The 13,165-nt window shown below is 43.7% G+C and overlaps 1 protein-coding gene across 1 annotated transcript in view; it reads right to left on the bottom strand.

The window, feature by feature from the left end:
- The window catches only part of Sorcs3 (sortilin related VPS10 domain containing receptor 3), a 616,840-nt gene that overhangs the window by 324,686 nt on the left and 278,989 nt on the right, over window positions 1-13,165 (bottom strand). The window contains exon 3 of the mRNA XM_026401144.2: window positions 1,557-1,656. Coding sequence (XP_026256929.2) covers window positions 1,557-1,656 — 100 coding nt within the window. The remainder of the gene's footprint in view (window positions 1-1,556; window positions 1,657-13,165) is intronic.

Here is a 13,165-nt window from a genome sequence, read left to right as displayed (position 1 = left end):
AACCAAGACCCCATTGACATCTTGGACTCCTGGTTGGGATTTGGGGTGTTCATAAACTCCTCATTATATATATGAAAACTTTTGTGGCAGAGACAAGTTTCTAAGGGGAGACCTAGAACTTGACTCACATTTGTAACATGGTCACAGTTCACAAATGAATAGATGAAATGTATAATCCCTTCCGGCTCTAAATCCTATAACTCAAATAACAATACTGAAAATGTAGACATGACAACCCTTTGAGACCCGGAAAACTAACTGCTCAACTAAACCCAGTAGCAGGGGGTCTCCACTGCCATCCTAATAATCAAGGCTTTGGTATTTGGCCAATGGCATAGTCTGGGGGTCTGGGAAGCCCTGGTGCTGGCTAGACCTTTAGGCTAATCAATCCATCATTGGTGTTAAACCAGGAGCCAGCAATTCTGCTTCCTCTCCTTGCTGTGGGTATGTAGGGGGCACTGAGGGGAGGAGAGATGGGATGTATGTTAAGATGCTAAGGGTTGGAGTCAGAGCTGCTCTGTGTTGAACTGCATTAAGTAATCATTCGCAGCCAGTAATCATGGGCTCTACCATGTTGGAATCAGGGGTCAGAGATATGTGCACTGTGTGAGGAATTTCACTCCTGAGCTGACCTGGATGGAGGAAGGGTTTGCAAAACTACTGAGAAATGAGATTGAACTGCAAGAGGAAAGCCCGAAAGTGTAATTTTTTTTTTTAGCTTTTAAGAAAAATTGAAATAACCTTTAAATGGCCATTTTGGTGCAGGTCTGCCTAAATTTATAAACAGGAGAGCTTTCCTAGCTGATAAAGATCACATTTACCCAAATTCAATACATGGTACAGTATTTATTTGCTATCACCAACCATTGCTCCATGGAATCCAGGCCTCCTCCTCCTAGTAGGTCCCCATGGCCAAGGCCTGACCTTAGATGATGTCACCCTGCTTGCTAGTCCCAAAGAAGCAAAGGATCCAGAGAACCAGCACTGCCCTCTGGCTCAGAACTAATTCAGGATAAAGTTGCAGATCCAGAAGCCACCTCTCCTTCCCCTGGCAAGAAGGGGCTCCCTGTGAATAAGGTTCTCTCAGAAACTAGACCAAGGTGGAGGCTGTGCAAAGACCCAATCAGAATCCAGCAGACCCATGCCTGAATTCTAGATCTGCTGCTTAGTACTGTCTGATTCAAGCTAGAGTATTACTTAGTGTCTCTGAGCTTCAGCTTCTTTACCTGTGAAGTGGGATAAGAATCACGTCTACTCCATAGATTCCTTGTTAGCACAAATGAGGTAAGACATGCAAAGCACTCAGCAGTGAGCCTGGCACAGGGGAACCCTTTACATGCTATATAATTTCACAGGTGGCTGTACTGCTGCTGTTGATATTATTATTATTGTTCCTCTCCAGGCTGTTAGAATGACACTGTAGGTGAAGTTCTGGGCATATAAATCAGGCACTCTGTAAGTGACTCCATGATTACTGGGCTTTTTCTTAACTCCTGGCCCTAAGCAGCCCTGCGACTCAGCAGGAGAGTCCAGGGCCTCCTGACCCTGCCTCTTACCTTCCTTTTGTTGGTGGGATTGACGTAGAGGTAACTGAGGACAGTCTTTAAACCCACTTTGTCATTCAGCTTTTCATAGGTGGTGCCGTAATCTGTTGACCTGCAGTAAAAGAGAAAAAGAGAGAGAGAGAGAGAGATTGTTTTATCAAATGGGGTTTGTGTTTAAAGGGGAGCCAGGCTGTCCCCTGACCTGTATCTTTGTTCCCAAATCACATGAGTGCTTAAAAGTGTTCTTCAGAGATAAAAAGCCCCATTAATTTGAGAAGAGCAATTAGACTAATGCACCTGCTTACTACCTGAGCCTGCTCCCCTTCACTCCTAGTCTTTCACAGAGACCTACTTTCTTGCCCTTTGTGAAGTTGTACGATAAAAGGAGCCACTGGAGACTGCCTGCCTCCCCTGAGGCTCACTCTGTGGCTCTCTATAGGGTGCTGAGCAGGGGCATAAATTCCCTCCAACCAGCCCCCGATACAAGGGTGGGGAGTGAAGGCCACAGGGAAAGAGGCCACAGAGTGCAATCAACTTTACACCTCCTCTACCAATCCTGAAATAAGGGGTCCCTCATAGAAACAGGAAGCGCTCAAGACGCTGTGCAGTCCAATGGCCCAATAAGACCCTGCTGGACAGAAGGTCCGATGCTTTAGAGACCTTTAGGAACAATGGTCCATGGTGGTCCACCGTGAAAAGTCAAAGGCAGGGAATTGCTTCTAGCAGTTCATCATCCTAACCTAGTTATCCTTTGAGCTACCTGCTCCTCCTTTAAGCCTAATTTCTAGTGGATTGGCCTCACTGCTGTAAACACAGGTAAAAGGTCAAGGAACAAAGGCAGGCGAACCTCTGTTGAATCTTTCTCTTCCATCCTGCTCTCCCATGGCGGAGAAAGGAGAAAAGGTGGCAAACAGTGGGATGTGAGTGGCCACCGATCCATCCACACTTTCCACCTAGTCCTGCTCCCAACAACCACACACCTCCCTCTTCCCAGACCACCCATGTTCTTCAGTTTCCCACCTCCTTTGACTCAACTTGAGACACTTCTCCAACTCAGGCTTTAGGGATCAACTTGGTTTCTCTGGGATCAAATGACCACGTGACCATCTGTACTGTGCCTCTCTTTCAGTTCCTGACTCTGGCTCTGAGCCTCCCCTGATGTTGGCTCCACCTGATGTTGGAACCACCCACTCCTGCCCTTTCTTTGAGACTTTATCCACCTTATCTCTCTACTGTGATCCCAGTTTAGGCCACGGTTAGCTGGAGAAGACTAGTTAGCAGAATTACATGATGACTTATGTCCACCTCCATGCAACCTGGCGGATTCCTTGTCTTCAGGCATGAAGCTAAAATGCCCACCCTCTCCTTCCCTGCTAAGGAAGGCTTCCCTAGCCCTCTTCCCATACCATTCACCTCTCTTCTGTACCAGCACACATTTCCCCCATCCTTCTGCCTCTTTGCTAACTCTGCAACAGGGTCACGATCATTTCCTTTACTTTCTGTTTCCCCGACCACAAGGTAGACTCCTCAAGGATAAGGAGCATCACTGAGGACTAGGATAAGGAGGAATGCGAACGTTGGCTACAGCAAATCTATTTCATTCCTAGATCTGCAGCTCTCTTCTCATGACCAGATGCAAGTTACTTAACCTGCTGGCGCCTCAGGTTACCTGAAAGATGGGAATATTTTAATCTCACATGACACTCATAAGGATGCAAAAAATAAATAGATACGTACATAAATAAATAATTCTTAAAAAAAAATTTTAAAAAGGATAAAAAACAAAACAAACACCAAACATGAAAAGCTCCTAACAGGATGCAGATAAATGGAAATGACTGAAATGTTAAAATAATAAATGAAAATTAAAAGGCACTTGTTCATTTCTTTTTTTCCCCAGAAGATACAGAAGGCCTTATGCATCACACACAGCCAGTTCACTCACTGAATAAACAAATTTCAGGATCTCCAATTCCTTCCTTAAGCTACTGGTTCCACAGGGGCATCAGTTCTGCTAACTTTAATAATCAGACCCCCAAAAGCTGAATCCTCATGCTCTGTCTCCTGCATACATCAGGCACAGGGCTCTGGGAACCACTCCCAATCTTGCTTTCTGCCTTTATCTCTCGAAACCAGTTCAGACTCTGACTCTTAAAGCTTCTGTCTTCTAAATAACTTCAGTCCCTAGTGTCCTTTCCATTTTCATGCCATGGGTCTTGCAACAACCCCCAACTCAGGTGTTCTCCCTCCCCATCCTCATGCTATGAACAGGTTGTATTTCAATGGCCCAGATCTGTCCACCTTGCTCCTTGGGAGTAATCAACTACTACATGTGTGCAGTCCAGCTTCATCTTACAAGCACTGTCGTGTAAAATTTGGCTTCAACCTCTCTCACTAGACCCATTTCCAGCCACCTGCTTCTCTACATCTCTCTCAGAAGCCTCACTAAACCCTTCTAAACATGTCCTGTGTTTCCACTGCCCTCCTCCTCTGCACCTCTCATTCCCTTTGCCGGAACCAGCCATCCCCCACTTCCTCTTCTTGGCAGATTTCTCTCCAGCTTTCAACATCTAACTGTAACCCTGTGGCCCTTCTCACTTTCCTACTAGGAGCTTAAACACAATTTCCTGTGTGTTCTGGTGGCCCTTGGCACATATTTCTATTTTAGCACTTATCCTGTCATTTGAGTGGCACTATCTTTATTCTGAGACCTCCTCCTTGACTGTGACTCCCTTACGTGCAAAGAAAGTACAAAATAAGTTGGCTTTTGTATTGTTGGCTTAGTCTTTGTTTATGAGAGCGAATGAATGAATGAATGAGGTTTTCCAAACATACTCACAAGTTTTTGCCCAACTACTAAAGTTAGTGGTAACTCAACAAAGAGCCACCCCTAGGAAACACACTTGATACTTTGGATGCTGGCACAACTGGTGCAGAATGGTACAGTCCAGCAGTGTCTACTGGCAAGGAAGGCTCTGGAATTCACTCATACTAGAATTAATGTTAAATGACCAATCAACCCCCGCCCCGGGCAAATGGTGTTCGCCGCGGCAGTGCAGGAGACAAACCATAATCTTTAGAGGCTGTCAGTTGCATACTTTTATTAATCCAAATAAAATCTTTTATAGAATGAATTATTTTTTGATTTATGTTCCGTAAGGCATAAAGACAGCATGTATGGAGAAGGAACACCAAACATTAAATCTGAAAATCCGACTCCAGGGCTGATTCTAAAATGACTCAAAGTGTTTCCCTGGACAAGCCCCTTCTCTAAACCTGTGGAAGAAAAAATTATTCTGACACTTGTTGAAATGGTAAGGTAGGCTTCATTCAAGACCACTGAAACACGTATAAGGCCCACTGCAATGGGGTTTTGCAGTAGAGGAGAGAGATTGTACTCAACTCTAAATACAACAAGGAAAAGTGAAATTTATAGTCAAGGAATGGGGGGCAGGGTCAGTGGATAGAAAATTACGGACAGGGTAGGGTACTTCTTTGCTAATAATCCTAATAGGATTCTTGTTAAACGCAGGCCAGGGTGATCAGATGTTACCTGGGGGACAGTGGAGGATGAGGACTTTGATCAGATATCAAGGCTAGGGGATTCTCAGACAAACCTGACTTAGCAGGATTCTTGCTAAAATTGGGCTCTTGAGAACATGCCCAAGGTTGGGGCCTCATTAAAAAAAAAGAGCTCAGAAGAGCCTGACCAGAATTTGGAGGAGAGAATCTTTGTCAAGTCCCATCCTATCATTACTGCAGAAGGTTTAACTCAGATAACCATACAGCCCCTTCGGTACCTTAAATTTTATTATCTCACCAACATAGTGCTAAGCTGTTTTCCAATGAAGAGACTTTCCTCATACTATCTATAGCAAACATCTTGTAAGAGCTAAATTCTCAGGGCTCCCTGCATGACTGATGTCACAACAAACTTTCTTCTAGAATCTAAATAACCCTCATCAAAGGAAGTGTGCTTAGCACCATGTGTACGCTCTCTCTTGCTGCAAGCTGCACGACAGACTCACACTGACTTTGCTATTTTTCCAAAAGTGGCTGCTGAGAGAAGGGACTTCCCAATAAAGGAAGCTCTCTCTGTCTCAGCCTCCTCCAGGCCTCCGGCAGTTTCTGCTCATTGATTCTGACAGAAGCAAGTGCTGCTCATTGAACCTACCTCAAGGAGCCAGTGAGCCTGTGGAATCAAAGGTGCCCTTGACTCTGTCCTTTCCAGCATGGACAGCACACAGCGCTTCGACCACAGCGTCCTGTGGGCCCACTTGGCCTGAGGTGAGGGGCAGATGGCAGAGAGGTGTGGCCTCATAGCCAGAGACTGTACCTGCAGAATTCACTCTAACAAAAAAAAAAAAAAGCAAACTATCCTCTACTTGGGGATCCAGACATCTGCCAGGAAAGGGGGGTCACTTAGAGAAGAAATAGCTCATCCTGCCTATTGTAAAACTACAGCCTCCCAAACCTTGACAGTAGGTTCATAAACCTGAAATGTTCAGATGGCTAGATCCGTGACACACATGCATAGGGCACCCCCAACCCCATGAGCCCGGCACTATGCCAGGTTCCATTTTGAATTGCTCGGTACACACAGGTGACCTGGAAGACAGCGTGAGATGCACACAGACATAGGGCTCTGGCTTCTGAGCTTTGGCTCTGATTCCTCCAGCTCCGTTCCACTGCCCTGCGTGCCTGTGCACAGACATGTGTGTCTCCCTCTCTCTCTTTCTTTCTGTATTTTTTATGAATTATTTCAAACACACAGAAAAGCACAATGAGTTGGCAATTACATGGCATTGACAAGATTTAACAATTGATTGTGTTCACCTGAAAAATAACCTTTCTAAGTACTTTTACATTTTTGTAAATGCTATTGCATAGGATCTATGTGCTGCAGCTTGGTGGTTTAACCCAACATTCAATATTTGCAATACACCCATGTTGACACACCTAACAATAATTCATTCATTTAAGCTACTGTATAGCATTTCAGCTTGTGAATAAACTGTCTACTTCTCCATTCAACCACTTAGAAATGTTTTGGGTTTTTTTTTTTCCTTTTTAAAACTTGCTATTATATGGACATGGGAAAGTTATGTCAGATTCATTCCACTGTTTTTCCTTTTTCCATACCTAAAAAAAGGCGCTGGGGTTGTGGCTCAGCAGTAGAGCGCTTGCCCAGCACGTGCGAGGCCCTGGGTTTGATCCTCAGCACCACATAAAAATAACTAACTAACTAAATAAAGGTATTGTGTCCAACTATAACTGAAAAATAAGTATTTTAAAAAGAAAGAAGAACCAATAAAAAAATAAATAAATAAAATTTAAAAAATAAAAATTTCTGAAAAAATTTGCTATTACAAATGATGCTACAATGAACATCATGGCTACACAAGACTTCTTATGTGTTTGTGTAAATAAGTTTTTCTGAGGAGACACCTTCGTGTGACATCACAATGTCACACTGTATGTGAAACTCCTCCTCTGCTGGTTATTGACAACATTTTCTCCAAAGAGGTGGCAACTCCAAAGAGACAATTCTCCTCCTTGGCTCCTCTCCATGCTCAGGGGCCTGTGCATTTTCTGGCTGATCACTCACACTATTCAGGTACTTGACATTGCCCCTTGGATGGGATGTCCACCCACCCACCTCTCCAACTTTTCAGGGATGCATGGGGCTATTCTGGGATCCTGGATCCTAGTCTGAGCCACCTAAGCCCTTTTCTCCTCCTGACAGGCATTCAGAAGGCCTCAGCACTTGTCAGTCTACAATGGCCCTGCCCAGCCCCTGGTTCCTCTACTAGGCTCCCAGTGACAATAGCAGAAATTGAGGTATGAACATGGGCTACTTTTTATCTACCCAGCAAGCTCCCACTCCCCCTTATGAACTTCTGATGAAGATGGTGGGCTGGCAACCAGCATATGGCTGCTATTTAAAACAAGAAAAACTTTCTGCATTTATACCCCAGTCAGCCTGTTGATGGAGCTGAGCTGCAGCCCAGCACCCCTGCTCCCAATGCCACATTCCTGCCAGAGGTGAGAGGGCTCTGGAAGGCTCTCTGCCAGTTCTCAGGGGGCTGCCAGATGTTCTGCATCAGAGCGAGCACACTTCTCAGAACCCGTTATCACTCTCCTTGCTTACATCTGAGCCCCTCAGCCCCCTCCTCTCCTCCTCTTGACCCTGAACTCTGGAAAACTAAGTCATCCTCACCGTTTAAGTCTCTTATTAGTCTCTTTGCTTCTTCTTATTGGACTCCTTTCTGTGTGATGGACTCTAAAACTAGCAAGTGACCACAGCCGTGATAGTTCCCCGTCCTGTTAGCATTATTTTGTTCATTTTGTGCATTTGTTATCTCATATCTATCAGTTATAACAACTACCACATACCAGGCTTCTCCTTTCTGAGTAGATGTAGCTCAGGTTGGCAAAGATTTTTTTTTTTCTGTGAAAGAACCAGATTGTAAATATTTTAGGTTTTGTAAACCTCTGCCACAACTACAGTGGTCCCTGGCTTACAATGATTTGATTTACTATTTTTTACTTCACAATGGAGCAAAAGAGACTCACATTAAAAAGAACCCTTACTTAGATGGAATCTGACCTATTCCCAGCCATGTGCTCACATACTCTCTCCTGGGGCTGAGCACTAGCAGCCAGCTATGGCACCCAGTCCTCACAAGGGGAAACAAATGGCATTGTGTCCCACCACTTTTTGGAGATTTCATTTGTGTTTTGCATGCCATCCTATATACAACATACCCATCCGTGCCTCCTGCATTTGGTGTATTCAGTGCACTTTTTGCTTATGACATTTTCCACTTACAATGAATTTATCATGATGTGACCCCATGGTAAATTGAGAAGTTTTTATCCTCAACTGTATCTTGCAACCCAAAACAAACGTAACATAATTCATGAGTGAACAGGTGTGGCTGTGTTCCAGGGAGACTGCATGTGCAAGAACAGAGAGGTATGATTTGACAGCCACCACTCTAGCTGACTGCAATGACAGCCCCTACCTCTATCCAGCCCCAGCCGGGCCCCAACACTGCTTTGACTCTAAGACAAATGCCCAAGAGTCTTTCCAGGATCACTGAGGCCCTAGTTCTTCCATCCCTGCCTGGCTGCCACATCGTGGCAAATGCCAGTCCTGCCTAGTGTTCGAGACTACCATGGTCTGTCTGCCTTCTCTGCCTCCCATTTCCCTCTCTCATGGAGGCTATTGTCTGGACTTTCTCCTTTATGACTCCCAACACCAGCACTGATTGCATTGTGAAGACTCTTCCTACAACTCCAGCCCACATCCTCTTTTGCATTTATATCAACAGCACCTAGGAGTTCCCTATTTATTCTCTGAATATGTGTTGAGTGCTTCTGTTCTTTTCTATAATTTTAAAAGCAAAATAAGAAATGAAATTCTTTTAGGGACTGGGGACTATAGGGCATGGCTCTAAGAAGAGAAAGCAAGACTGGAGTGGACTCACAATTGTGCACATCTCTGAACCTCAACTCAGACATCAAAGTTGCAACTAATTCAATTCAGACACCTCACCTTGCATCTGTTAAAAGCCCCATTCCATAAATGCCTATGGCTGTCATTTTTATGAATACCTCAGATTATATTATTCTTAGGGCAATCACCTTGTTTTCTTTTTCTGATTTATTATACTCCTTATACTTATTCAGAGGTTAGGCACATGGATGCTCAATAAATCATTAGAGGACTGGTGGCCACTGTTTCCAATTGTGAACATGAAAGAACAATATGATCCAGCTCCTGAGAATCACGACAGAATAATACTTAAAAGAACCAGGTCTTGAGAAGCAGCCCCCAGCCACTCTGCTGTATGCACTGCACTAAGATACAACAATCCAAGCCCACAGTCAATTAGGGGCTCCAGTGTGTGGCAAGCCACAGCCCACTCCAAGGTCAGGGTCAAGAGTATCCACAGCATAGTGCCAGATAAACACTGCCCAGAGATTATTTGTGATGGAAAACCACTGATACTTCCCTCTGGCCTGCTCCCTCTCCATCTGAGGGCCAGTGCCCAAAGCCACATTCAACTGTATCTTTGCAATGGCAGAAGCCCAGCTTGACCACAGATAACTAATTCCAGACCTCAAGCCAAAAGCAAGCGATTGAAACAGCTTCATTCTCCGAATGTGTACTGGTCCCACTCTGCTTTAGAAAAACCACTGGCAGGCTGTTGCCAGGACAGAGCTCACACAGCTCCCAGGGACCTCCTCTCACGTAGGACTCCATGGCCGCATTATCTAGTCTCACAAAGAGCAGCACAATGATATAAGATAATTAATTCATCTCTATTTCCTCCTGAACCAGCTAGTGGAATGAGAGCCATCACCATGTTCTAAATGCAGAAAAATGGATGTTAGCCTTCTAGAATCCTGCAGGATTCCTGGTTTAGATCAGTTAAAATGTGGACCCAACAGTAGCATCATCTCAGACTTACCTCATCTGCGACAGAAGACAGAGGTATCTGGGGTGGGACCAACATGCAGATCCCTGTGTGAACCCATCCAAACTCACTCAAGTAGCTCAGTTCAGAAAACAGGCTTCCTGGGTTGTTATATTTAATAGGATTCAAGAAGGTCAAAAGAACCCAACCTGGAAGCCAAGAGGCCTGTCTATATCATACAGGGAAGGAAGAAAACCCTACTGTAGAGAGAAAAAGAAAGAAATTGACTTCTAAGAAGGCATGACATCCTACAAATCACTGCAGGTTTGTTCATGTGAAATGGAATGACAGTCATTAGGGGAAAGACCAGATAAAGTCTATTGTGTGTGCACAGACATACACACACACACACACACACACACACACACACACACACACTATATATATATATATATATATATATATATATATATATATATATATATATATAGTAGCATTCAAGAATACGGTAAATATCAAAGTTACTGACCTGGAAAACACCCTAAGATATATTCCTAATATTTTTTAAAAGCCTCCTGAATAATAATAATATAATGAGCACATACACAGTATATTTGGATGTGACAAAACAACATATTTCCACTAAGTATTATGTAAGTGTACATAAAAATGCATATAAAAATCTAGATAAAAACACAAATAACTGGTAAATGAGGTTTACCTCTGATAGAGAACTGGATTGGGGTGGCTATAAGAACATGAGTTTGTTTGTAACATTGAAATGTTTTAAAACAAAAATGTATCCATGTAACACTGGTGTAGTTAAAAATCACAGCAATAAAGCGATTGTTACTGAGTAGTCACAATGCAGATCAGTAAATTAACACATCTGCAAGAGAATCCTATTATAGATAAGCATTTGGATTCAAAAAGGCAGAGCAACATAATCATAAGAGGATTCATTTCAGAGTCAAGCAGATTTGGTTTCAAATCCAGCCTGTGGAACCTCAGGCTAATTACATAAGTCTCGTGTTTCATATCTGCTCAAAGGGAATATAAATATTGTTCCATAGGATTTCTGTGATGCTTAAATAGCCCTAATATCAGGGAATTCATTTCACTGTCAGTTGTTGGGAGACCCCTGATAGACCAACAATATCATCACCAGAGGACAATGTCCATGCATTTCCAGGCAGACAGCAGCTGCATTATAGACCCATAACCACCAGTGGACAGGCATCCGCCATCTCATTCCCCAAGGCTTCAGCAACAAGCTTCCAAAAGGCACAGGAGGGGGAGAAGGATTGCAAGCTACACATAATCCAAGACAGCCTCCAGCAGGTGGTCGGCACTTACAAATTAAAGTCTAGGGAAAATGGACTCAACTTTATTCGCCAAGTTTTCCTGAGGAAAAAAAAATAATGAGGCTCACACTAGAAGGTTCCAGACAGTTTCAGGAAGGCATCCCTGTCTAGAGAGTAGATGTTTACCATTTTCCTCTAAGAATCCCTGCAGCCAGCCGGGGCCCTAGACCACATGTGTAATTATGTCTGTGTGCACATCCGGAAGCCTCCAGGACAAAACGCAGAGCCTCCTCCCTCATAGAGGAACAGGAACGGAGACAGTCTTCACATCACCTCCCTACCAACCCTCTGTCCCATTCATTTTTCAATATTTTTCTCCTTGGTGATAAGCAAAATGTCTGGCACACACTCGGTGCTTTCATAAATTACCTGATGCACTGATGCAAGCCCCTCCCTTCCCAAAGCAGCCAGCCCTGTGGAGAAGAGTGACTCCGTTCATTGCACCCTCCTCCATGAGGCCTCTGTCCCTCCAGCCTGTGGTTTCCCAGCTCCCAGCAGGCCCCGTGTGTCACTCTCACAGAGCACTGCATCTGTTCTCTGGAGACATAATCTCTTCTGCCGTCGTTTTATGCCATTATTTAGCTTCGTGTCTGCAGGCTTCTTTCTAGAGTCTTCTGAGGCCAAGGGACGAAGTTGGATGTCTATTTTAACTCCTCCAATGTGCCAAGGAATGCCATGTAGGGTTGATACTAAGTTGAGACATGCATTCCAGGAACTGAGAGAGTCACACAGACAGATTCCCTTCTGACTGCGAAAATGCTCCAGAGACTAAGAAAAAAGCAGATGTTCCTCTGTGCTGGGCCAATTCTATCAGAATCCTACTGGTCAACCAGGGGAGAACAAAGACTGAGGGCTTTAATACCTGACTCCTCCTAACCCAGGAGAGAAGCAGTGGAAAGCCCCCAGCACAAGAGTGAACTGTTGCTGCTCCCCTTGGTGAGGCTGAAATACCCCTGTTGTTCCATCTCTTTATGGGCCTGAAGCCTCAAGTTTCCTTCATCCCGTCCTTTAAAAGAATTATTGAGTGACTGCCATGTCCCCTGCACTGTGTCAGTTACACGACATTATTTAAATAAACAATTACCCTGTTGGTCCCTATGTTCCTCACTCCAGATGCTCTTGACAATGGATTATAGCTGTAAAGCATGAAAAAACAATCTCAGTTTTTAAAAGCTTTCCTTGGAAAGGCTAAGCAAGAAAAAGATATTAGCTAAAAAGTGGATTTGTTCTCAAGTCACAGAGGATTCCTTAAACCAACACTGTGGCCCATAGAGAAAGTTCCCCTCCAGGATCAGAAGCAGCACTCACCCGAGCCCAGGTGACCAGGCTGGTTCAGTAGATGGATTCCCATGGCCTTGTATAAAAGGAATGTCATACCCTAGGGTCTTTTTGAAAAACGAAAGTACTGAAAATTTATAGCAGTAACATCTTAAAATACAGAAAAAAAATAATAATGATGTGCAACACAGATGTCAGCTATGAGTGCACCATCCAGAGAAAATCTTGGTTAACATTTTGGCATGTTTTCTCTCTTAATCTGTATGTGTTTACAAAATTTGAGATCATTCTTTGTATGTAGTTTGGGTCCAGCTTTTCCACTTAACATAATAGTATAAGCATTCCCCCCATGCTGCTCTCTTATTTTTCAAAAATACCATTTCAAAAATCTTACAACACTCCAGGGTATAAATGCATCATAATTTACTCTAACTATCCTCTTTGGCTAGTTGGTCAATTTCTGGCCAAAATTTTACATTAAATAACTTTAATGTGTATTGCTGTATATAAATCTTTGTGGGTATCTTTGTTTGTTTCCTTGGACTAGATTCAC

The sequence above is a fragment of the Urocitellus parryii genome, chromosome 5, assembly GCF_045843805.1.
Source record: "Urocitellus parryii isolate mUroPar1 chromosome 5, mUroPar1.hap1, whole genome shotgun sequence".
NCBI lineage: Eukaryota > Metazoa > Chordata > Mammalia > Rodentia > Sciuridae > Urocitellus > Urocitellus parryii.
The sequence above is the reverse complement of the archived record's forward strand: the minus strand, read 5'-3'. Positions and strand labels throughout refer to the sequence as shown.